This window comes from Cavia porcellus, unplaced genomic scaffold, assembly GCF_034190915.1.
Source record: "Cavia porcellus strain 051 isolate PalLab524CR breed Dunkin Hartley unplaced genomic scaffold, mCavPor4.1 scaffold_19, whole genome shotgun sequence".
NCBI classification, from domain to species: Eukaryota; Metazoa; Chordata; class Mammalia; order Rodentia; family Caviidae; genus Cavia; species Cavia porcellus.
Window position 1 is genome coordinate 22,827,849 of NW_026947502.1, and position 27,907 is coordinate 22,855,755.

The 27,907-nt window shown below is 37.2% G+C and overlaps 1 protein-coding gene across 1 annotated transcript; it reads right to left on the reverse strand.

Moving 5' to 3' along the window:
- Window positions 1–720: 720 nt before the first annotated feature.
- Pank3 (pantothenate kinase 3) lies at window positions 721–26,856 on the reverse strand. The gene is made up of 7 exons (XM_003473188.4): window positions 26,507–26,856; window positions 18,398–18,750; window positions 15,331–15,584; window positions 13,377–13,553; window positions 10,818–10,941; window positions 7,832–7,957; window positions 721–7,080 (listed from the first exon to the last, which is right to left on the reverse strand). The coding sequence occupies exons 1-7, from the start codon at window positions 26,532–26,534 to the stop codon at window positions 7,030–7,032; spliced, it is 1,113 nt and encodes a 370-aa protein (XP_003473236.2). The 5' UTR covers window positions 26,535–26,856; the 3' UTR covers window positions 721–7,029.
- Window positions 26,857–27,907: the final 1,051 nt, after the last annotated feature.

The following is a 27,907-nucleotide window of genomic DNA, read 5'->3' on the forward strand; positions in this document are numbered from 1 at the left end:
AGCATAAGCACCTGCCTAGCAAGCACAAGGTTGAGAGTTTGATCCCTGGTACAAAAAACAAACAAAAAGATTTTATGACATGTATTACATAGAATAATGCATTACATTTTTTTGGAAATGGCATCTCATTACATAGTTCAGCCTGGACTCAAGCTCATGGTGAACCTCCTGCCTCAGCTTCTCTAATGCTCAGATTACAGGTGTGTCACCACACAAGATAATCATTAACTTGTAAATCTGATAGACAAATTTCTAATCTAATCATTTGCATTTAAGAAAAATTAAAGCTTCTCCCACCAAATTTGACAAGCTGGGTGTGGCGGTGCATACCTATAATTCCAGCACTCACAAAATTGAGGCAAGCGGACTGGCTCCAGTTCGAGGCCAGCCTGGATTGTAGAGTGATCCTGTCTCAAAAAAGAATTAAATAAATACAATTTTGGTTTTGAGGATGTAAGCATGAGAGACGCCATGGTATCATGTGTTCTGGCATCTGTCCTAAGAGCTCTTGAGGATTAGCTCTCTCAGAACCACTGCTATACATATTCATTCTGGTCTCATTTCATGAGACAAAACCTCTACATCATAAACAATGTAAGTTTTAAATTTCATGCAAGTATAAATCTCCAAGGGACTAACACCTGTGCTTTCTGGTGTTTGAAAAGGTGGGAAAAACTATTACTTTTACCTATATAGCCAGATTAGATAAGGACACTAAAGTTAACTCATTCAACAAGTATTTATTTATTGAGTGCCTCCTCTGCACCAGGTTATGGAGATACAGAGGTGGACAAGTCTTTACAAAGTCCTTGTTCTCATGGAGTTTACACTCTGTCATCTGTTACAACCTTAACATTTAATCAGAGCACAAATGTGGGAGTACAATTCTGTGGAATAAAGAAATAATGAAATAAATTAGTAAACAATTAGAATTTATTTGGAAAGTAGGAAATAAAAAGCACGATTCTAACATGTATTTAAAATATTAACAAAATTAGAAAAAGTTAAAACTACAGAAAAGGCAGGTATTAAAACTGGCTTAATTGCTATATAATACAAATGAACAAAACCAAAGTTTCCGTCATGCAAGTAAGCATTAAAGAAAATAGTATGGGAATGTTTACAGAATGGGCCACAACTAATATATTAAAAATTTACATAAGAAACTGTACAGAAATGGAAAAATAAATTAGGTAATTTACAAGAAATGTTTACAGGTTACATAGGCTATAACTTAGTTTACTATGCATAAAATTTGTAGCACATCATACATTTTGTACAACACAGATTTATTGTTAGAAAAATACAGACATGACAAAGCATAGATGTGACAAGAACTCAATACAGTAAAGAAACAAATGCAAACAGCATATGTAAAATTAACTCCCAATTTAAAAAAAGACTGCCTACACTGGGACAGAAACATCTTTTAGACACGGTTGGTCAGTACCTGGGCAGAATGCATTCAACTTCAGTCAAAATGTGTTTCACTGTAGTTCAAATAAAAAGTAAATACACACAATGTACGAAACTAGTAAGACAGCTTAACGTTATTCATATCTTAACACCATTAATTATATACCCGGAACGGTATTAGGTTTGAACAGTTATCTTTTCTTTCTAACTGCTGAAAACTAAAAAGGGACCACTTAAGGAAAAAATAGTCAAATTTCAAAATTGCTTAGTATTGTGGGAAGTGACTAAATTGGTATGAAATTCAGATATGATATAAAGTTAAAATAATCACAAACTACATTTATGTACGTGTTACTATTTGTAAGTATACACAAATGTGTAAAAACAAAATAGCAAACAAAAAAAGCACAAGAATATTCTAAAATTGAATTAGTTGCATATTCACACAATTCAAAATCTTTGATTTTCATCTTCATTCGTGACTGAAAAAATACATTTCTTACTAGTTCTTTTAAACATAAAATTCACGGCAGTTGCAGCAAGACAAAAAAAAAAAAAAATCAAAAGGAAAAATAATTTTCTGACTATGAAAGGAGCAAAAATACGCTTCTAGATTTTCCTAAAACCAAGTTCCCTTCAAGCATTCAAAACCAGTACCTGAAATTCCAGTATCAGTTATCACTGTATTTTAAATATGCAGAAAAGTAGCAACGTCAGACAAGTATCTGATTACTCTTAGATAATCCTAAGGAAAAAGTACTTTAGCTTTAAAAATGTTTGATGTCATAAGTAATCGATTTCAACTTATTTATATGTCGTTGAACTTTTTAAAAGTAAGTTTTGCCGTCAATTATGTATTGGACAAAGAAATAAATGATTCTACATCTGTTCCTACTCCAAATGATTACAAGTTAAAAAAAAAAAAAAACAGGTGAAAGTGACTACCAAAAAAATGCTAAAATACCTGCTATTCCAGCATCATGAATTTAATGGTATGTCTTATTTTCATACAATGAAAAAGTTTGGGCCAGGGATATAGCAGTGGCACAGTGCCTGCCTGCCTGGGAAGCATGAGGTCTTGAGTTCGCTTTCTAGGACAAAAACAAAGCTATAGTAATGCCCATGTAATTTCAAAGTTAACAGTAAAAATTCCAAATGTACACTCACGTTTATATATATTTAAATCCTTCAAATAAGATGTACCCACTTAACTACTACAGAGGCAGTAACATGAGAATAATGAATACCATTCTACTGGTTTGGTGAGAATCCAAATTCTAGTATCCATTAACATATTAATAAAAGCATGTACAATTACAAAAATATTATAAGTACTAAAAATTAACTGAAACAGACTAAATATTAGAAAATATTGTTTTAGTCATTCCAAAGATTGCCAAGAATTAAGCAACTGTCTCTCTCAGGAGCGTGACTTCCAATTATTATGATCCAATTCTCTCATTTTATAAATGAAACTAGATCAGTGATCAGCACTACTTCTAGATCAGTGTCAGGGCTGGAGATGTAGCTCAGTGGTAGGGTGCTTACCTAGCATGCACAAGGCCCAGAGTTCAACCCCCATGTACCACAAAACCAAGTGTTATAAAACAATACCGAATTATAAGCTCACATCCATCAAATAAATAGTAATATAAAGCATGCAACAGGGGCTACTTTGAGCAAACATTTGAATTTTTGGAAACAGAAATCATTTGAAAGCTGTCATTTAAAAGATGTGTCAAAAGGCAGGAGGATTTACTTTTTACCTCACCATTACTCTGAATGGGCTACTAAAATATTTGCAAAAATACACACCCTTTGGGTCTTAATTCATTAGTAGGATCAGCAGAAAATTTAAGACTCTTAAATACTGAAAAGCTGTTACATAAAGTATATTAGTTTCTAAGATTATCTGATGATAAAAACAAGTAGGCTGAATTTCTTCAGTGTTAAAATAAAATACATTAGAATAAGTATGAATGTAGGTTAGAAATTAAGACATTGAGATTTCTTGGCAATCACCTTAAGGTCAAACAGTATTATTATAAAAAGGCAATATATTTCTATTTTGTTTACACACACCACAAAACGTTAAGTTAAATGCAAAATAATATACACTCATTTTCATTATTCTTTATCAGCTTTTACATGGCTTAGAAGGATTTCTAAATTACATTCTTAAATGCAATATACTAAAAAGCATAAAGTGCTTAACAGAAAAGAGACACAACTAGCCCAAATATTTAAAAAATTGCTTATAAAAGATACTTAGAACTATAGATGGGCTAAGTTTTCCACCCAAGAATGCAACCTTAGAAATCAAGGCAAAGTACTCCACTACTCTTTGAAGGCAAGAATACTACTGGAAAAAGGTAAACTTCTTCACTGAGTTTCATCAATCTGCTTGTAGGACTGGTCTTTTATCAATTGGTATGTAAAACACACTCAAAAGTAAAAATAGCTCAGAAACTTTTAAGAGTCTAGTATTTGGCAAATATTGAAACTTCCTGATGGGCTTTCCATTACCAAAGATTACTAGCAACAGCAAGACTTTATCCAAATTAAGAGTTCATCTACTTTCCTCCATATTTTAGAGTAGGTGAGCAAGGAACTACCATGTTATCTTACTATTATTTCACGTTTGGCTATTAACTGGGTGTAGAAGAACTTTACTACAGCGAAAAGGCAATCTCTGGAGGGATGTCATAGCAGTGGTTCTAGAACTCAGTATCCATTAGAGGTCAATATGGTTTTCTTTTTTAATCCTTTAAAAATTGGCTGAAGTTTACCTAGAACTTTAAGAGGTCATTGGAATTGTCTACTTTGCTAGTGAAGGAATATAATTTGGAGATTGTCAGAAACTGTCAGCATGTATCTCAGGCAACTTTATCAGTGTCACTAAAAGAAATACATATGCGACAACGAAATGATAGAGTGCCAATATCAAGACATTTTGGGAATGATCAGAAGTACCTTGTTTATATAAAATAAGCCCAAATAACTTATTCCCTATGTAAAAAATATGGGTCTCCTTTTTTAAAAAGCAGTCCATGTTCAGAACATCTTTATGAGCACAGAACAGCCTTCCCTTTTAAGAGGTAGTTCTAGAAATGCACTGCCCAGGACAGCAGCCATTACTCTCATGTGGCTGCTGAGCATTGAGACGCAACCAGTTCGAACTGAGATACAGTGTCAAGTGTAAAGGATAAACTAATTCTGAAGACTAAGGTTTAAAAGCAAAGATAAAATCTCTCCAAATAATTTTTTTGTGTTGAGGGCAAGTGTCAATAACATCCTGCATATATTGGGTTAAGATATAATTAAAATGATCTTCCCCTGCTGTTACTTGTTTTGTACATTTACTAGTAAATGTAAAGATGTGTAACTAAGTGTGAAGTTTGCATCTCATTTCTGTTAAGATGGCACTGTTCAAGAATAAAGATCAGTGGTGATGAGTCTTCCAGAGGCTGCAGTGCTGCGGTACCCATGCCACACAGTTCGCCACTACTGATACACACCTTTGAGACATTATGACTTTAGAACCGAACCTATTTATTACAGCATTTTTCAGGGAATTTCTTGAGATCAAAATTTAAAAAAGGAATCTTAGAGGCTGGAGATTTAGCTCAGTGGCATAAGTGCCTGCCTGGCAAGTACAAGGTCATGAGTTCTCCCTAGTACCAAACAAACAAAAAAAGGAATCTTGGCAGCCTTCTTCAAAAGCCTTTTTTTTTCATTTTGGTCTTTTTGTGACAGGTTTTCACTGTGCAGTTCAGGCTGCCCTTGAACTCAAAGTGATCCTCCTGCCTTAGCCTCTGAGTACTGTGATTACAGGTGTGAGCCACCACACCTGGTCTTTTCTTCACAATTCTACATCCTCTTATTAATACAGTAATTCTATATTATATAAAGAAAAAGCTAAGAGCAATAGTGGTGAGATGGTTGTTCACTTTTACATGCATTTCAGCAAGTAATTTCAGTTTCAAAGGCTAAAACATGAATCACAGATTCATATTAACCAAAATACAGTGATCAAACTTACATACTTTGTTCTATTTTTTTTTCTTAAAGACTGTTGTAAACCTGTTGCACGTGCGTAACATTGGACGCAGGTGTAAAACTTCTAGTTACTACCATTCAATGTATTATCTGTGTAACTACCCAAACCAGAAACACTTATAATGAAATGAACCAATGGTATTGCAGCTACAATAGCCAGTCACAGCTACATAAATCTTAAAGCAGGATATGTGATGTGAAGTCACTGTAGGCTTATAAAATAGCTACTGGGTGACTTGAATTCAAAGTTCCAAGTTGTCTAAAGTATAAAACATTACCATTACATGATTTTCCCCTTAAGTACTCAGTCCTATTATTATATGTTCATGTCTTTATGTAAAGAAAATTGAATTTGAAACACTTGGTTACAAAAATACAAAGATATACAGAGAAATGTCTTTACTTCTTGATAGTCTACTGAAAATGCTCTCTATTGAGCAACACTGGGGTCTGTGAAAACATGTGATTAATACTTTCCTGAAATGTAAACAATTTTTAAGCTCTTCAAAGTACACACAGATTTACTGGTAATTTACAGAGGTGAATTTCTTCCCAAGACTTTCTATTTCCTATAGTGTTAGCAACAGACTTAAAACAAGTTTATTAATTATACTGGACCTCCAAAATGTTACTGTCAATGTAAAACTCTGAAAATTTTTGCAACATAGCTTTCATGGTGCACATCTGATTAACAAGAAGAAATGTATAAATTTAGACCTAACATAAATGTCAATTCACACAAACCATATTCCATTTGGATAGTGCAAGAACCTCGTTATATAAACCCCAAAATAATTAAACCTGCAATTTAAAAATATTAGCTCTTTTAACATGTGTTGATCAATTCATAAAATACAGAAAGTGTAGTGTTAAGAAATATGTGCGTTTTCCAGCCATTTTAAAATTCAGGCTAACATTCACTGACAGTATTTCAGTTAAATCATTATATTCAACTAAACTATAACATTTGAGGAAAAGTTATACTTCTGGAAAAAGATCATATAAACATGCTTTTCTGAGGGGGTACATTAGAAAGACTACAATAATGCCATAAGGTTTCCAAAAATCACATAAACAATCATCTTTGATTGCCATTACAATAAATTTTGATAAGAGTATATTCTTGTCTATTCACAAGTAGCCAAAACATTACAAACAAACAAACTTGTAACAAATACTCAGAATGAATTATTTGTCATAAGTAAAACATTTTTTGTACTTTTACGATTTGATTTAGCATACAGTACTGCAATGTTGGCTACATAAAATAAACAAAATCTTTTTGAGTGGAAGCTACATAATTTGATGCTAGCCTACACTTAAAGCCTGAACACTGGCTGTATACAAAAGAAAAAGCATTTCAATGAGAAATACTTGACATGTTAGACAGCTCTCACTTTTAATATTGCAATACTCATGAGCTTACCATCCTGACATTTGAAAACAAGAAAATGCTACTCTTTTATCCTTTGGTTCCCAGTGACCGACAACGCAGTGATAAATGTCTCCAGTTTCAGCTCCTTTTGACATTTATTGGCAGAGAAATCTGATGCTTTAGCTGAAATTCGGCAGCCCAAGAAGAGCACCAACTGCTCCAAAGTATCCCTGTGAGTTTTAAAACATTATTAGTACAGTGTAGCTTTTAAGTAGGCATTTGATGTTAACTAATTATTAAGAATGTATCTGTAATTGTTTAGTAACATTTATTGGGATAGTCTATCTCTGTAGTGTTAGTATTGTTAACATTTTTCTTACACTGCACTCTCAATGTACATACTGAACATCCGCACCTTGAAACAAGACTATTGTAGCAACTACACTTTCTCACCTTTACTCAATAAAAAATAACTCAAGGTAAAAATTTACTTACGTTTCCCAAATGCTAGGGATACAGCTGTGGGGAGATGATGAATTTTGGTAAAATTATGTCTTTTTGTATTGTCCATTATTTAGCATTTGTAGAGGGCAAAGACACAATTCTTTTTTTTTTTTTTGGTCTTTTTCCTTTTTATCGGTACCAGGGATAGAACTCAGGACTGCCTGCTTGCAAGGCAGGCGCTTATGCCGCTGAGCAGCCCCCTAAAGACACAATTCTATATGAAGTCTATAAGCAGTCCCAGGTATCTGAAAAGCTTGGAGACCTCACACTGCTCTCTTCATCAGAAGAACGGTAAAAATTCTCTTACTGGGGTTCCTAACAAGTTATAGTATCCGTCTTTCCCCAACTGAAACTGAAGTGAAGGAACAATATTCTACTTATATAAACAATTTGTAGTTTTACATTTCTAAGGTTGGAAACAACATACAAAACTTGCATCTGAAAGCATGCTATTAATTCATAAAACGTTTGTCATACCTCATGTTCTAGAAACAATGCTTTCAGCTGACCTTTTGACCAATAATCCAGTGCATATGCCAAAAGTTTCATTGAGAGAGTATTGACACGTAGAAAGTTCCCAACGAAGACAACTCTGTTTATTTTCTGAAAGAAAAGAACCAAGACAATGGCTTGTAAAAGAATTATTAAATCAATTTTATAAAGCATTTTAAAAATACCTAAAAATGTAGTGCTAGATAGTAAACTCAGTGACAGTCAATTGCCTAGCAATGTGTAAGGCTCTACGTTCAATTCCCACTACCACCACCACAAAAAATAAAAAGAAACCAGCATTGGACAGTTCTAAATACACTTACCTAAACCCCTAGTATGTACAGTACCAAGAGTGAACCCTAATGTAAACTACTGCTCTGTGTATGGACTTTAGTGATGCTATGACAACACAGGTGCATAGAATCTGAGGCACTATACCACTCTTGGGGGGACTATTAGGCAAGGCTGTTTGTATGTGGAAGGCGGGTACACCCAGGAACTTTAGTTTCCACTTGGTTTTACTATGGAATAAGTTTTTAAAAACCTTTCTAAGAAATAAGTCTACTTTAAGTTCGGTTAAGACCCCAGAGAAATGATTACAGGTGAGACCTGTTTTTGCAAATGGAGAATAATCCATCAAAGTTAAATATGGATATACCTCAAAGGAATTAAATGGGGAAAAAAGTGAATTTTTCCTGATGCTAGGGAATGAATCCAGAGCCTCATACACGTTAAGTACAGGTGCTACAATGATCAGTATCTCCAGCCCCAAACAGTTTAAAATACATTTAAGACCAACTATGTAAGCCTGCCCAGTATGTTGCAAAACATGCCTAACTATGACATGTGACATGGACTGCATACAGTTGGAGAGCAACAATAACCAGGGCACTGCATATGTATCCACCCTATCTTTCCATAGCATGACTGTCAAGCCATTCTTGTTCTGCTAAGATTCCATGGACACTAATTTGGATTCTCAGGTGTCCCTATAATTAGGAAATCTTAGATGAGGGACCCAATCAGAAAATTGTGTCTATTCCTACTCCTGCAATACACTGACTTTTTTATGTTTGGGCTTTTTTTTTTTTTTTCAGTGTCTTGCTTTGCAGTTCAGGCTGACCTTGAACTCAAAGCAATCCTCCTGCCTCTGCCTCCACAGTAATATGTAGATGTCCATATGTATCTTTGTACATGAGTTGATAATTCAACTAGTCAGTGGACTTTTAGACCTACAGAGCTAATAACCAAATTCCCAGTTACTGTCTTGTCTCTAAAGTGGATTATTTTCCAAATCTCATTATCAACTTACCACCAGTCATTAAGAAATTTAAAAATATTGTGGAGTTCAACAGAATCATTCAGCACCTTTGCATAGTGGTTCTCTGTGCTTGAGCTTTTCTCCCAAACAGCTGCATGCATAGTTCCTCTCAAATCCTTGCTGAAGAGTCATGGCATACTTATCTTTATTTCCTCCCTCCCACTTTTCCATTTTAAAACTTTATCCAGAAGATTCTTATGAGTCATTTAAGGCCCAGTTATTGACAGTGTGCTCCATCATATTTACTACGTAATTCTTGCAAAAGAGGATTTTTTATAAAGAGGTGCCATATTTTCAATAAACTCTCCTTTAAACTACTCTATCACTTGTGATTTGTTTCTGCCTTATTCCGAGTTCTCTTTATCTTATTTTTCTTTTTTGAAGGGTTACATTTACTACCTAAATACATACTAAATATATCGGCAGAACAATGTAAATTAAGGTTAGGAATCTTTTGTTTTCTTCACTAATATACCATATCTCTAGGGCCTCGAACTACTCCCAAGTACACAGTGCCCTACAAATATTTACCCAATGATATATGAGTGAACGAACGAATGAATGGTTCCTTCAAGAACAGCTCCCAATCTATCTGAAGCATTTAATATTTATAAAAATTAAATGGGCTCTATGTGTAGATGAATTATATATATTCTTTCCCAAGCTATCGAGTCAAACAACAGTGCATGCTGCTTTTTAAGCTGTTCTAAAGAGTAAGCAGTTAGGGCCACCACGGAATGAGAAATAACCAAAGAGGTCAGCCTCCCTCCCTTTCCTGTGAGGCAGGGTATGGGCTGGGAGACAACCCCCCCCCCCCACACACACACAGACAACTGCCTGAATTGAAGGAACACAGACTGGGATGACAGCAACTCAGGTACAAAAACAACTCAATGCTTGTATTGATCAACTGACTCTGCAGGCCCAGTGCCAGTAGCCTGAGCATCTCTTCAGAGGATAACAATATGCAATATAGCAACTATGAGGGATTTTCATCTGTCTTGTTTTTGAAATTCAATATTGTTCTGTTTTTTGTCCCATTTTATTGTTTTATTCCCCTCCAAAAAAAAAATAAAGTTTTTTTTTTTTTTTAAAAAAGCAGTAAGTACTATTCAAAAACGTGAAGATAAGTCTCAATGCCTTCATAGCCCTGTACAATGCTGCTTGATCCATATGCAACAAGGCAGCACTGTAAAGAAGCCGAGGGCAGTAAGAAAACTCCCGAGCATTTTACTAGTCAAATACAACTAACAGAAAAGTACCCTTTCATCAGGGGCATGGTGGCACCACCTGTCGTTCCAGCACTCAGGAGGCTGAACTGGGTTCAGGGCCAACCTGAACAACATAGTAAGACCCTGCCCCAAAACAAAAAAAGCTTTCAAAAATTACTCAGCTCAAAATGTGTTATGCTTAGAATTTTTTCATACTGAAAGATTTATATTTTCAAAAGCTTTCTGGGGAATTTTATTATTTGTCCTATTTAAATCTGAATTATCCGCTGCTTCCTTGAAATTAGTAAAGCAACTGGTATGCAAAATGTTTGAGTTTTGGACTTTAATGAAATAGATGTCAATCTTAGGAGCCTCTTTAAGGAAAACAAGTCCTGTTAGAAGCACAAAAACTTCTTCATGTAAGCTTTCATTTTTTTACCTCATTTACAGCACACATTCGTGCCACAGAACCAATGTTGTTGGTGATAGTAACTAAAGTAGCTCTTGCCAGATCTTCTTTACTAACAGATTCTCGCTTCTCTTTATAAATCATATTCCCAAAACTGGAGAGAAATGAAAGACAAAAGTCAAATAATTTGATAATGAGCAGCATTTTCATACATTAGCATACATATTTACACTGCATTATCTTTACAAAGTTAGGACCAAGAGTAAAAAAACAGGGATAAGAGCAAAACAAATGAACAAAAATCTACTCAAGGTTAAAATAGTGCCTTGTAATAAATTAAGGCCAAAATTAAGTCTCAAAGGGAAGCACACAGCTGTTCCCAGGAAACAAAGATCATTAAGATATTTACATTTCAAAAATTGATACAAAATGATGGAATTAAATGGCTATGATTTTAGGAAGCCAAGAAAATATAGTTATATTTTGACTTTTTTAAAAAGTCAAAATGTTTTTAAAGGTATCTTAGTTTAATATAAAATTCCTTTCCTTTTAATTATAATGAACACTTATGAGGTAGCAAGTATTATATTAGGTACACAAAGTCCCTCAGCAGTTCAGGTCTAGTGCAGCACTGTCCAATAGAAATAAAATATGAGCCACAGCAATTTAATGGTTTATATTAGCTATACTTAAAAGGGTAAAATCAACAGGTGAAATTAGTTTTAGCTGTGTAATTTACTTACACCAATATATCCAAATACAGTCGTTTTACCATGTGCTAAGCACTCATAGCTTTGAAATGCTTATTGTACACATGTGGCTCAAGGGTACTGCATGGAGAGTGCAGGCCTAGATGGAGGAGGAGGAAGAGCAGTAGAAGCACTAAGTATAATGGGAAAATACAAACCAAACCAGACTACCTTGGAAGCAGGAAAAAAGATCCTGCATCACCATGGTAAAAGGAAAAAGCTGAAAAGGTATGAAGAAAGGTTTTTCAGAGTAAAAGTAAAACAAACCATTAACCAGAAAAAAAAGAAAAGAAAAAAAAGGAAAATCTTAGGGAGAAGCAAGTAAAGGTTAAAGGCACAATGAAATGAGAACTGAAAACATCTCTAAAATAAAAAGTGATTTTAATGGTAAAAATGCAGGGCCCATGTAAGCAGGAAATAAGAGATGTGATATGTTAGGCCAAGATCACTACTGTAAGGCACTAGATGTCTTGACAAAGAACATGGGGGTGTATAAGCACCAACCAGTTAGAAAGTATAATGGGAAATGAGAATAACCAAAAAGAATTTTAAAAGTTTAGGAAAAATTTTAAAAAGTGATGGACAAATATATATGAAGTTCTCTAAAATGCCTGAAAGACAAAGTAGCTTTCAGCAAACAGCCAAGGTAAAAATGGCAAGACTCGTCACAAAAATGTCATTCTTCCTTAAGAAAATTCACAAGCTTAACAAATTTTGTTTGTATTACAGAAAATGATTTCTGTTTTCATATGGGAAATCACATAAGCAATGGGGGGGCAGCCTTTCTAGATATTAAAGCATACCTATATTTTTCTACAAATCTAACAGTAGTGTTGAATACCAACAGAACAATAAAAACCCAGTGTATGATCAGATCATTAAATATGCAAATGACTTAAATACAGCATTAGGACCTTTGAAAAGAAAAATGAAAAACTAAAACTGGATCTATACCTCATACAAAATTCCAAGTTAAATTATAAAACAAAATTTGTATTAAATCAAATATAAAAATAATGCCACTAAAGTAACAGAAAAATAAAGTTTCGTTCCTTTATGTATTTGGGATGTGGAAGACTTACTTAGTATGAATCGATATCCAGAAGCCATAAAAGAAAACACTGATAAATTCAACTGGGTAACAATGCAACAGAAAAAAACAACATGAACAATCACAGAAAACAATGTAAATGTAAGGAGAGAAATGCAAATTAAAATTACACAAGGATGCCACTTCTCCATCAGTTTAGCGAGACTTTTAGGAAATAGGCATTTCCACCCACTGCTGTTTGGGAGGTGAAAACCGGACCACTTCTTAGGAGAGCACACTTAAGCATTCATAACCCTGGGAATTTATCCTACAGATAAACCTACACAAACACACAATAAGGATTTGACTACAACATGGAAAGATTTGAAGCACATATGGCTACTTTAGAGCATATATAGTGTGCCATATGTTATAAAATATAAAAGTATGCCATAAAGTTCTTATACAACTTTTGTATAAGAAAATAAAGTGCTGGGATTACGTGTGTGTGCCAGCCTGCCAGCATTTCTGTAAGCTGTTTCTTTTTTTTTTGTCTTTTTCCTTTTTATTGGTACCGGGGATTGAACTCACGACTGCCTGCTTGCAAGGCAGGCGCTTATGCCACTGAGCTAAATCCCCAGCCCCTGTAAGTTGTTTCTTACAGGGTAAACCTCTTTAACTTTTCAACCATATCAATGTTCAAAAACTTGAAACCTAAAAAGGATAAGAGAAAGCAGTCTTGTATCTCCCTAATAGACTGCTTTCCAAAAATTTAATAAACAACCTGAATAACACAAATGTGGAACTTACCTAGATGCTACAGCCCAACCTGGCAGACCAAATCTTTCATAGTCTCCTCCATAAATATCTCGGACCAGCTTGTCAGCTTGGGTGCTGTCACCTTTGGATGCCATTTCAAGAGCTTCTTCAAAACTTTCACAGCCAGTCAATAAACTGCATAAGCCCAGAAAGGTACCCCCTCCAAGACTAAAGGAAATGAAGAAAATTTTAAAAATTGCATTCATACACTATATTCTTTCTCTAGTGAAAAGGTACAGTGTTTATTTATTTGGTACTGGGAATCAAACTAATGGCCTCGCACTTGTTAAGGCACATGCTGCGCTGCTGAGCTAAATCCCTGGCCCAAGCCATTCATTTATTGAGCACACACACAGAACACATTACTAAGTCCTACAGAAAGAAGGCAATAAAAACTGTTCAGTAAGGGCTGGGGATTTAGCTCAGCGGTGTAAGCGCCAGCCTTGTAAGTGGGCAGTCGTGAGTTCAATCCCCGGTACGGATAAAAAACAAAACAAAACAAAACAAAAAAAAACTGTTTAGTAAAAAGAAATCTATACAATCAGATGAAGCAGGGGATTAGCCATATTTTACACTTTGTAGCTGCTAAAAATATACTTTTGTGTGTGCATTAAAAAGGAATGTTCAAATTAGCAGGATGTGGTGATGCACACCTGTAATCCCAGGACTTGGAAGGCAGAGGCAGGAGGACCGCCACAAGTTCGAGGCAAGCCTGGGCTACGCAGGCCAGCTTGAACTACATAGCAAGACCCTGTCTCTAAAAGAAAATTAGAACAGTTGCATGATTATCCAACACTTGTAATCCCAGCACTCAAGAGGCGAGGCAGAAAATTGCTGCGGGTTTGAGGCCACAATTGGTTACAAAGGAAGGTTAAGGCCAACCTGAACTACATAATGAGATCTTGTCTCAAAAAAAAGAAAAAGTTAATCTTTTACTTGCCAGGTAGGTCCTTATGCCACTGAGCTAAATTTCCAGCCCCAAATTTTGTCTTCTAGAGTGAACCAAACATAGGAAATATTTGTGCATCATTCTTTGGCATTGTGTTTAACTAGAGGTCAATTTTTTAAACAATGAAGTGCTAATTACATTTAGGTATCAGAGACAGAAATACTACTTTAAAAATGAAGTGAATTTTCCTAAAATCAATCTCACTTGAAGTATATGAAAATTTTTCAACTGAAAAAGTCTCTGCCTCTCCTAAAAGTTGATAGAATACATAAGATAATGAAAAACTTAAAATTTCTTTTCATATTCACACAGCACATATTTTACCACATAGGGATCACATTAATCTCTGTATAAGCATTACAATGGTACCCAATACCATGGTTTAAATGCAAATGTTTAACACATGGTAAGTTTTCCCTAAAATGTTAACAGGGTAAGAAGAAAAATGCTTTGGAAATAGAGGAAAAACCAGGGGTTTATATCAGTGTTGTAAGCGTGGGTCTGGCAAATACTAGGTCATGAGTTCAATCCTCAGTATCAAAAAAAAAAAAAAAAAAAAGAAACAGAATAAAATATAAATACTGTGCTTTTGAAATCAATAAAACATTTTCACTTCTAGTAAGTGCTCTTTTATCAAATTCTGAAAAAAAACAGAATCATTCTAGACAGAAATTCATTACTATGAAAACTGGGATGCCAACTGATAAACACTAAAGGATCTTAATTCTGAATCTTTACATATGCATCTAACAAAAAAGATTACGTGCAACATTCAACTTCTTCATCTTGTGCAAATACACACCATTTTTCAGGTAAAGCTACCAATATATTGATTTCAAGGCTGGGGCTGTTGCAGAGTGGTAGAAGACTTGCCTAGCATGCTTAAGGCCCCTGGATTTGATTCCCAGTACTCCCCCCAATCATTTAATGTATGCATTTCTCAACTTCTTTGAATAAAACATTGTGAAATCATTCCAAAAAAGAAAAAGTTACTACCTTGTCCCAGTCACTCGCTTATAGTTGTCTTTGGAATGGACTGCTAAAATACTAACGCCTGAGCCAATGTTCACTACCAGCAGTGGATAGGGATCATCTAAGTTAAAAGGCATCTTTTGACATCGCTCAGGTTCTGAGGCATTAGCAAAATAATAGCACTCTGCTTGTCCATTGAAACTGACAGAATCTATATACAGCAAGCCCTTTACAAGGCAGTCCAGTTCATCCAGTTTGTGCAAGTGGAGGTTTCCAATCTAAAAAAACAGAAAATGTAAATTTAAGTCAAAGGCAGCATGCAAAATACTGGATTCAACTTTACAGTATAATTTTTATATACTTGTTTGTGATGATTTAAGCCTACGTAAGTATAAAGTATTTTATCTACGTGTATAAACATATCTTCACGTGGTTCTAACATACTGAATTTGCTAGGAACTCAACACCATGTAAACATAGGAATATTGTCCTTTTACTGTTTAGTTTTCCTAAGCCTTGATCAGCATCTTGGGCAATGTCAGCCACAGTATCACAGCTTATGGATTCTGATTCTCTAATAAAATATATACTGTTTTCATCTGCCATTTGTAGCTTTTGTAGTCATGAATCTTTATGTGGGTGCAAATATTAAATGACTTCATCACGTCCTCTGGTATGATCATACCAGCTAACAGTTATATAAAGACCATAATTTGCTTTTATTGCAGTCTTAGAACCTGCTTGACATTATTATATTAAATTCAACTCGTTGCATGAGAGTATACTGTGATATACTGTGCCTTTACTTAAAATTCACACACCTATGTGGTCTAGGAGAATCACTTTTTTTCCCTGTCTTTTTGAGACAGTCTTGTGTAGTACAGGCTGGCCACGAGCTGGCCTCAAACTCAGTGATCTTCCAGCCTCAGTTTCCCAAGTGCTAGGATTACAGGTGTGCACCACCATGCCCAGCAAGAATAAGCATACTCTTTGAGGACTATATCTGTCTTATTTTTAGTTGCAATCTTCCAATATTGATTACAATACCTGATACACTAAATGCCCAATAAATAACAATATTAACAAATTTATAGAACAGCATTTAAATATGTATTTTTAAAAATTAGGACATCAGTAGAAGGAGACTCTATTATTCTGGCACTCAGGAAGGCTGAGGCAGGAAGATCACAAATTAGAATACAGCCCAGGGGAACTTTTTCCCAAAACAAAGAACTGGGGAGGTAGATCTGTGAAGCGTGGGGTTAATCCCCACTAACACATCACAACAAAAACAAATGCAGACAAGTGCCAGGGATATAGCTTGGCAGCACAGTGCCTGCCTGACAAGTGCAAGGTCTTGAGTTTGAATCCTGATACCAAAACAAACATAAGCTAACAGTCAAACCCTCCATGTCTAGATATCAGTATTTCAACTGTCAGGTGAAAGCTGGCAGCAAGGACGTTGCTTTTAGTAAGAATACTGGGAAACAATAAATTCTGCCATCTTCATACTAACTGGCCACAAATACATGAAATTTACTTTCAGAATTACTCACTAAATACTTTTCAAATTTGTCCAGAAAATATAAGGCCAAGGTTTAGCTGTGGCACAGCACCTGCCTGGCAAGCATGACGTCCTAAGTTTGATTCCCAGTACCCCCACCAAAAAAGAAAAATAAAACTTTAGATCAAACTACCTATAATTGTAAGGGGCTTATATTTATATGAATTACTAGAAGTAAATACTCTATTAATGGAATTTTTGATGATAATGAAAAATTACATAATCCACACATCTATGTGTTTAAAGAAAACCCATTTCAGCATCCCCATTATAATAGCTTTGAGGTCAGGTATGGTAGTGCATGCTTGTAATTCCAGTACTTGGGAAGCTGAGGCAGGAGGATCACCCTGAGTTCAAGGCCAGCCTCGGCTACATAGTGAGACCCCATCTCAAAAACAAACAAACAAACCCAGTATCAGCTTTGCAAAGTCCCAATAGCATATAACTAAAAAATCAATAGTGAAGTCCTTGACTTACAAACTTTCACAGATATGAAGGGACTTCACCTTGAAAAGCAGTTGTGATGGGGAGGAAACTTGTACGAAGCCCACAGCAATATAAGTTGTGTATTTGCACCGAAGGTGTATGACTCAGATTTACAATCGAATTTGACTTACCAATGTTCTCCCAGAACGTAACTGATTCAAAAGCTAGGGACCTACTGCACTCAATAATCCCCAGTCATATTCAAATGACTCCAAGAAAGGAACACAGTAAGTTTGATGGTACAAAACCAAGAAAAAAGGGTTACATTTCTTATTCAGGTATCTACTAAGCAACCAAGGGCTTAGACAGAAATGGGCCTGGGAGAAATGACTACAGAAACTACTCAAAAAACCACACATACGCAGGGCATTAATAATGACAGAATTCAGCTGGGTGTGGTGGCTCACGTCTATAATCTCAGCACTTGGGAGGCTGAGGCAGGAGGATCGCTGCAAGTTCAAGACTAGCCTGGGCTACAAAGTGAGCTCAAGGCCAGCCTGAACTGCATAGCGAGATCCTGTCTCAAAAAAAAAAAAAAAGAATTTTTAAAACCTTGTTTATATCGGAGTTAGTACGCTGTCAAATTCATTGAAGTTTTCCTTGCACATCTCTAACCTAAGCCTTCCAAGTCACTGTGCTACCACAGTGGGCTTTAAATTCCCCCTGCAGCACAGCCCTAAATTAGCAGGTTTTTACCAACTATTATTATGTGCAACAACACGCCTAAAGCTAGGCAATTCAACATGCTTCTGCCAGTTTGATCACCAATGACGAAGCCATGCACAGAACGGTCTTACACGTACTATACTGGTGGTTCAAGCCGCCAGGCACTGAGATAAAGGAATTATGGTCCCATCTGAATATGTTCATCATCCCATAACAGTGTTTAAAATGTCCCAAATGAAAAACTAGTCATAAATACATGCTTCTTCCACCTCTTCAGGGGAATTAACCTAAGGATATTCTAAATGGAAATCCAGCCTTACATTTAAAACCGAATACAAGCAATATAAAATTTTGGCTCAAATAACAAATACCTACTGTACGAAAATCTTTTTCAAACTTGTAAGCACCACCTCCTGTAGCACATAGCACCGTGTGTAATGTTGAGAAGTTTTTATCTCTTCCCATTTGGATAAAAGTAGGCAAGTCCTGGGTTGGAAATCTGATAAAGTGCAAGTTTCCTCTTCGGCCAAAAAGTGTTAAATCCTTCAGTTCAAGGTGTACATCCCGAATGCCAGTGGATCCATATGCCACATTAGAAGTCAAGTATTTCCGAATACTTTTTAAGCTCTCAACTTCCTCTTGTTCTTCCTCTGCTGTGATATCAATAGGTTCAAAGTATGACAGCTTTACTAGAGTTCCTCCAATGTCCATGCCAAACCAAGGGAAAGCTGTAAATTAAAAAAATTTAATTTTAAAAAATTTAAACATTTAAAATACACATACACACACACACACGGGTGTGTGTATATATATATATATATATATATATATATGATTTTAGAAATGCAAACTGAAGACAAGCAGTTAATTTTCCACAAACTCGTTTAACCTAAATTATGCATTTAGTCAATAATTGGGTAAGATATATCTTCTACGTGTAACTCACCTTTCTCTTTCAATTTTATATTTTCTAAAAACTGGTAAGATACTCAGAGATGGGCCACAGCCTTTTAATTTCTGACCTAACAATTATTCGTTTTCTTTATTGAATAGTTACCTTCATGCCACAGGAAATAGAAGAACTTAAACAAAACAATTTCATTTCAATAAATATGGTCATTACCTACAGCTTGAGTATCTTTCTGCCTCCATAAATGTTTTAATACAGTATCATTGTTCTATAATCACCCATGGGAAAAGTAGCTCCTTAAAAGGAAATTTATTTTCTACTTACTTACTGCTCATTAAGCAAAGTTAGTTCCTTTGGTACATCTGGTTCATACTGTTGAAGTTAAATCATACTCTGAAGTAAGTACATTTAGGCTGCAATATCATTCAGGATTGGGACCAGGGATTCTCTTACTAACTAGGCAATAGGAAAAGCCATTGATTTCTCAGTATACTACTTTCCTCACTTCCTTTCAGTAAGTCAGAAATGTAAAATAAAATTCCAGCCCTCAAGGACAGGTCAAGCTAGCAGGGAATACAAATATAATCACATAGGAATGCAACAGGTAAAATAAAACTGTATGTGCAGCACTGACCAATAAAAGGAATGCTAAATTCTATGCCTGTTTAAATGTGGGGAATATTAAAAATTGTAAAACCTATATGCAGACATGCATAAATCAATAAAAATAGAGAATCAGGAAAAAGACTGAGGCTGAGAAAACAGGAATCAATCATAAAGAGTCCTTTATACTAGGCAAAGAAGCTTAGACTTCAATTTGTAGACAGTTTGGGGTACTACTATTTATAGAAAAGCTACACAGTCTGCTTGCAATTAAAACATTTAGTGGCATGGTGCAGGATACACAAGGGTTGAAAATGTGCCTACTGAATAAGGATAAAGTATCCTCAATCTAGATCAAAATTACCTAGGTATTAATTTAAAAATACGGATTTCTGCAGGCATAGGGCAATGATAGTTAAGAGACCTGGAACATATTAAATTTACACATAAACACTACAGTTCCAGCACTCAGGAGGGGAAGCTGACCAAGAAGGACCATCAAGAATTCAAGGTCAGCTGGAACTGTAGTGAGACCCAGTCTCAAAAAAAAAAGGACACTCTATATGGCCATTTGGCCATACTTCCAAAACTGTTACACAGAAACATTAAATCTGCTGAAAGACAGCAGGTAAAATCTTGAAGACACTGGTGTAGGAAAAGACTTTATGAACAAAATCCCCATCACACAGGAACTATCACAAAGAATCAACAACTGGGACCTCACCCTATTGAAAAGCTTTTGAATAGCAAGAGAAACCACCAATGGTATAGACACAACCTACAATGTGGGAGAAAATGTCGGTTAGCTGTACCTCAGACAAAGGATTACTATCAAGAACATATAAAGAACTTAAAAAAAAAAAAAAAAAATCAATCCTCTCAGATTTAAAGACCCAACCCCAAAATGGGTATCTGAGATGAATACATCTCAGATGAAGAAATACAAACAGCAAATATATAAAAAATGTTGAACATTACTGGCCATTCGCGATGCAAATTAAAAACAACACTGAGATGTCACCTCATCCGGAAAGCAAGGCTACTGTCAAGAAGTCAATCAGTAACAAATGCTGGTGGGGAAAAAGAAACTATCTACTCCCCCCCCCCCCCCGTTGGTGGGAGGCTAGAGTGTTGAAATCAGTGTGAAGATTCTTCAAAAAACTAGGACTGGAGATCCCATTTGACCCAGCTATTCTCCTTAAGTATCTTCTCAGAAGAATTAAAAAACATTAAGTGGGCATTGGTGGCTCACATCTGTAATCCTAGCACGCAGGAGGATCCTTATGAGACCAGCCTCAGCTATAAAGTGAGCTCAAGGCCAGCCTGATCTGCATAGAGACCCTGTCTCAAAAAGACAAAAACAAAAACAAAACAAAAATATATACCATAGCAATGTATGTGCACCCATGTTTATAGCAGTACAGTTTGTAGTAGCTAGATGTTGGAAACAACCTAAATGCCCATCGACTGAGAAATGGCTAACATAGTGCAGTATCACTCAGCCATAAAGGATAAACTGGACTTTTACAGGTAAATGAGACCATACTCATCAATTTGAGACCATACTCGTAAGTGAAATATATCAGACACACATGGGTAAACATTATATTCTTTCACTAGTGTGAGAGGCTGAAATAACATGTACATATATGGGTATACTAAAAATAGTTAAGATAGTTATTATAAGATACTACTGATTTCTCTGAGTTTGCTTAAGAGAAAGATTTGTGCTGGTATTGTTTGGACAATTGAATGTAGATGTCTTACGCTCTGGGTGAAAGATTTGGGGATGACAATGCACACCCCCTCTACTGACATGTTTTGACATTTTTAGTTTTTTTTCTCCTTGAAATAAAATGGATTTGGAAAAAAAAAAAATACAAGCCAGGCATGATGGTGCATGTCTGTAATTCCAGCACTCCCAGTACTTAGAAGGCTGAGGCAGAAAGTTCACTGTGAGTTTAAAGCTAGTCTGAGCTACATAGTGATTTTGGGGCCAGCTTGAACTGCATAGTGAAACCCTTTCAAAGGACCCCCCCCCCCACCAAATCATTATAGTTAGCATCTGCACATTTTATTTTTGTGCCTCCCTTGACATCTAGGTGTCAGAACATACATGTACTCAAATGAAAATGTTACTGAAGGTACAAATTGTGAAGCACTACCAGTTCAAAGTTTATGCCTCATCTTCAGCCAGAAGCCTTTGCTCCAATGTTTATGCTATACAACCATTCTTAAAAGATCTCTCTACATTAATACTTAAATGAAGATTTAAGTACTTAAATTAATACTTAAACGAAGAACTTTAACTCTTAAAGTGATTCTGCATTCTCTCTCCCCCAGAAAGGCTCCTTTTTAATGTTTCTTGCAAAAACGCAACCTTGTTTTGTAGTTCAGGTTGGCCCCGCACCTGAGCCCCCTAAGTGATGAGCTTACAGCCAGATACTACCACACGAGGCAGAAAGGGTTATTTGTACATGGTTGGTTCTTCCCTATCCTCCCTCAACTGAGAAGTATGTGAAAGTGTTAATGTTTTCTGACTCCTTCACAAATAAAGAAAATGACTGTTTAGGTATAGCTGTCATTAAAATAAGAACAAATTAAAATGCACTGTGCTGTGGATGAGGCTCAGTTGGTAGCTCCTGTATCAAACTTTCCTATCCCTGGGTTCCATCCCCAACACTGCAAATAAACTACTCCTGTTTCTTTAAATGGCTTTTCAGAGCTGGGCATGGTGATACAGGCCTATAAACCTACCACTCAGGAGGTTGAGGCAGGAGATCACCCCATAAGTTCCAGACCACCTTAGGCTACAACACTGCGAGTTCAAGGTCAGACTCAACCATAAGGTCAGATCCTGCTCAAAAAAAAAAAGCTTCTTAGGCATGCTATTTGTATGAAGTCACCAAACCAGTCCTAATTCAAAAGAAACTTTACAGAAAAAAATAAAAAGAACATTCCTAAACAAAGCTACATATTATTATGGTACACTAAACCTCTCACATGTTTGATTCTTCTTAAATTCAGGAATAAAGGAACCTGAAAAAGAGACCTGAGCCCTACCAAAAGCTCCAACTTAGAAAAAGCCTCCTTTTATAGAGCTCTTTTGAGTTCTAAAGTTCATATTCTTTTGTCCGAGAAATAATCACTATTAAAAGCTTGAGGCTGGCACTAACAAAGACCCAAATTCTCAATTATGATCTACTCCTATCATTTACCAGGTGGTTTACTTATTGTTTTATATTTTCTAGTGTATTAAAAAATATTTAATGCTTGATGTCTCAAAAACAAGAGAAGGAAATGAAGCCCAAAGGTTACTTCTTTGCAATAAAACAATAATTAAATACAACCATAGATACACCTAAGAGAATTCCATGAACTAAGAAAAACATCAGTTTCCTAAGAAATCAAAGAGCTGTACCTACAGCTTCTGGCTAAAGTACATAACGGATAAAAACCAGTACATAAATAGCTTATGTACTGCATGTAACCTAAACATTTCTTCCTTCTTTTGGAATAATATACTTTGTGTGTATGTGGGTGTGAGGCAAAATACTTTTATAAGGCAAAACATTTTATAAATATAAATCAGCACAGTGGTGATGGCAAGTATACAATATCTTCTCTAGACTGTATTCCCTAGAATCTCAAATGATGTTTATTTGGCCTTCAAAAAAGTAATACCTTTATTCTCTGCCTCAACTGATCTTACAAGAGTCATCATTTGTCTCATATATCCCCAACTACCTCATGGACAGAGTGCTACTAAGAATTACTATCTTCTTTATCAGGTAAATCAGGCCAACCTGAACTGCACAGTAAGACTCTGTCTCAAAGAAAAAAAAAAAAAAAAAGAGAGAACATACATCTTTACACCTTCAGTATTAAAATTCCTTAGGACAGCCAGGGATTTAGCTCAGCAGCAGAAGTGCCTGCTTGGCAAGCACAAGGTTGTGAGTTCAATTCCCCCGTACAAAAAAAAAAAAAAAAAAATTCCTTAGGACAGATTTGGGTAAATTTGATTTTCTGTAACAAAGTACTTTTTTTTTTTTAAATACTTCTAAGGAGAAGTATATTAGAAACTATTTTCTTCAAATGTACCTTATTATTTATTGGAAGCGCTAATAATTCTAAACTAAACTTACCAACAGGCCAAATTATGGAGAAGTAAGATTATACACATTAGGTTATACAACTGTCTATGCCTAACAAACATTTCCAAGACCTTACTACTTGGGCTAGCAAAGCATTGCCTCAAAAATCTACATTACACATTTAGATACGCTTGTCATCTTTTACTATAACCTTGTTGATTCAATTATATGACAAACAGGTAAACAAAACACAAGCTGAAAAATTTACACTTTATCATGTCTGCTAGAGTACATAGGAATATTACTGATCTATTAGATAATAGAACCTTTAGAAAGGAGAACCTTTGCCTGGGATTAAATTAACATAATTTCAAATGCTAATTTTCTAGTTATACAATCTACATGGCAAAATGAATTCCTTGTAAAATATTTAAGTTAATTAAACCATTTTGCTTAGAGCCTCATGATACATTGGTGATGTACCTAAAAGTAATGTTTTCTAACACTTAGAAGCTTAATGTAAGAAAATGTATAAAGCCAATCGCATTTTTTTCTCCATTTCTTGAGACAAGGTGTCACTATGTAGTTCAGGCTGGCCTTGAGCTTTTGAGATCTTCCTGCCTCAGCCTCTGAGGGCTGGGATTATAGGTGTGCCCCACCATACTTGGCTGAAGCCAAATCATTAGACAATATGATACATAGCTTCCTTTAGCATTGCTGCAATTAAATGACAATGCATACAAAATAGAGCCTAAGTCAATAAATACAGCAATTATAAAAACGTACAACCCATTAAAGTATGTATTTAAAAATAGAAATAAAATTCCTGGGGATGTACCTCAGTGGTGGAGTGCTTGCCTAGCATGCATAAGGCCCTGAGTTCAATCCCCAGTACCACACGCACAAAAAAATTCCTGTTTCTAAAGAAATTACAATTTGCTATAAACCTATCAAAAATATCTTTCCCACAAATAGAGAAACAAAATGTTCTTTATTTTACTATAAAGATTTTAGGAGGTACTTTTTACCCAGAAAAAGCTGTGAATCTTATTTTACAGTTCTAAATCAAATTGCCTAGCCAGTTTTTCAGCATGACTCTTTTTAGGGTTAAAGTAGGATTAATGGTTTCACAATACACTGCAACACAGTAATACACTTATTTTTTTTAAAAAGGTATTATTTTAAAGACTGATATGGTGGCATACATTTGTAATCCCAGCACTCAGGAAACTAAGGCAGGAAGGGTCTTGAGCTTGAGGCCAGGCTGGGCTACACAGTGAATTCAAGCCCATCTTGAACTACATTGTGAGACTTTGCTTCAAAAAATAAATAAATAAATAAATAAAAATAAAACGATACACTCTTCACAAGTGGAAATACTAAGAAAACAGAAAATATGTGTCCTAGGGGCAATGTGTGAGTAGTCTGCATTACTGCATCAATTCAAGTTGTAGTAGTTTAACTCTGCAAATGTAAGTTAGAAGTACTTTTTTTACATAGTTAAACTACTGCCGTCGCTGTTTTATAGACTGAAGTATCAAAAGAATTCTGCAGCTATAAAAAAGAAATCGCCATGAAAAAAATTTTATTAGCCAGATAACCAGATAATCACAGTTTGTATTTCTCAAGTATTAAACTATGTCCCTCAGGTGTAGATGACACTGGATTCTAAACTTCAACAACACAACAGTTGTTAGAAGAGACCTTGTAAAAAGTTATTCAGAGCTCAGTAAATTCCAAGTCCTCCTTTGTAAAGACTAAAGTATCACACATTTAAATAACAATTCGTTTTCAGCCCGGCATTCAAGACGCTGAGACAGGAGGACCGCTGAGAGTTCAAGCCAGATTAATCCACATAGCAAGATTTTGTCTCATAAACAAAAAAACCAATTAGTTTTCGGAGTTCTTAGGCAGGCTGCTTCTCCAACGAGGTTTACAAAATCCCTGGTGGGCAAAAAGGCAGGGAAAGGTGTTAGCGTCCTTTAAAAATACAAATTTCTTAAGAGTATTCGGGAGGATCCCCATGAAACACTGCAAAAAACAGCAAAACAGCAAAAAGTTTTGGGACTGGATCTCTACATTCCTAGTTGTCCAGAGGAATTTAAGTATGACAATCACAACGAGTGAGCAATGAAATAAGCCAATTACAGGAATGAAAGGCTTTGAAAGAGCTACAAAAAAGAAGCAAATGAGTTTGTTTTCTTACAGCTTGGTGAGATTTTTTAAAATTACTCGCGTATACAATCATAGAAAAATCTCTACAGGTATTCCCCATAATATTAAGTGTTTCACTCCGGGTAGCGGGAATACGGGTGTTTTTAATCTTTTCATTTCTGTATGCTTGAAGACAAACACGAACTAATTAAGATTCTACTCAAAAATCGGTTGAGACAATTTACCCACCGCCAAGTTACATGCACATGTGTTTAAAAGCTCTAACTGCCAAGAACAGTGACAACTCTCAGGAAACCATCGCATTTCAAGTACACAAGCAGGAAGCCCAGAAATTACTGAAGAAGGGTGTTAACTGCCCTTCGCTGACAGGCGCGACCATCTCTTTTCAACTTGACTTCAAGCCGCGAGAGGGGAGTATTAGCTCTATTGTCGTTGTGCAAAACTCAAATCAAAAATTCCCTCTAGCAACCTCCCGGCTCACGAAGAGGAAGTGGGAGGACAGGGCTAGGGGGCGGCAGGCGCTCACCAAGCATGCACAGGGGGATGGGGAACTCGGCTGCCTGGAACCAGCGGCTAAGTCCTTTCCCTTCCCGCCCGCGCAGGGCGCGCGCGCCAAGCGAGCCGGGGGAGACCGAGGCCGCTACGCCGGAGGTTCCAGACCCGGGCCGGGGTGCCCTCCCGGCGGCCCAGCCCCCTACTTACAGGGCTTCTTGGCATCCTTGATCTTCATGGCGTCGGCCTGAGGAGCCAGGGACAGCCTCGGGTCTGGAGCGTGGGGAAGAAAGCAGCGACTCCGGGGGTGGCTGGGCCGCACTAGGAGGCCCGGCCGGTTCCTCCCCTCGGGCCGGGCAGGGCGGGTTTAGGGCGGGGCGGCGGCGCCTAGGGAGACGCCCGGCCCAGGGAGCGGCCCCCCACCCCCACGAGGGGCGGCCGGGACCCAGCAAGCTGGGGAAGGCCGCCGGCCTCGCCGTTCCGGGGCCCCCCCGCAGCCGCTCCAAACAAAAGGTACCGCTCCCGCGAGCCGCCGCCGCCGCCGCACTGAGAAATAGCCCGCCCAGGCCGAGTGCCCACGTGATAAGAACCCCCCTCCCGCGTGCCCCGCTCCCCGCGCGGCTGCTGGAACTTGTAGTTCCCTGCGCTCGCAAGGCCCGCTCTCCGGCTGCGGCTTTACAGACGGACTACAAAGCCCAGGATGCACCGCGGCTTCGCCTCCGAGGCCCCCGCCGCTACTGGAGATCTCCTCAGAGTGGTCCCAGCGAGAAGAGGGCAGGGCCTTAGTCACGCCAGCGAGGAGGCCGCCAATGGCGGCGGAGGTGGGTGGGCCGGGAAGTCCCGGGCTCTGGCCTCCTCACCCGCCGCGGCTGAAAGAGAAGGGGAAGGGAACTCTGCGGGGTCTGTCATGGCTGTCCTGCAAGTCGTAGGCTTGAGGCCGGAAAGGCTGTGCGTCCTCTCGTGGAAAGCGCTAACTTCAGGTTTCCTGCCTACTGAGTCCATTTGTGAGTTGAAGTCATTCACGAAGGAGTCCTCTGGCTTAACAGAGATCGTCTGAATGTTGGGGCTGGGATGAAGATGATAATGACCACGACGGCGCTCACGCTTATTGCATGTTTACCTTGTCCAAAGCACCTCACCAAGCACTGTTCGTGAAGTGCTTCCTGTAATTGGAGCAGCTTCGTGAACCACGGACTGTAAGACCGTTGACCTCAGTGCACACTGAAGATGGGGCGGGAGGTGGAAAACCACCCTTGCAGAGCCCAGGTTTTTTGCTGCTGTTCCATGTGCTTCAGGGGCCTTCAGCCCAGCTCCCCAGTAGAGAAAACTGATGCTCAGAGAAGAAAATTAGATATTCCAGGTCCCACTGCAAGACCAGGACACCCCCTTCCTACGTCTCTCAGAGCCTGAGGCCTCCCCCTGGAAAGGGGAAAAAATTGCATTGGCGGTGCTGGCTTCCCCTCCAGTTGCCTCTCAGTTAAATGACCAACAGTTCAGTGACTGACAACAGATGGTTTAATTGGTAACGGAAGACAGAGCATTCCTGGAAAAGAAGCCCCTTTGCCGAAGAGCCTTAGCGATGAGACTTGTCTCAGCCCAAATTCGTGTGGA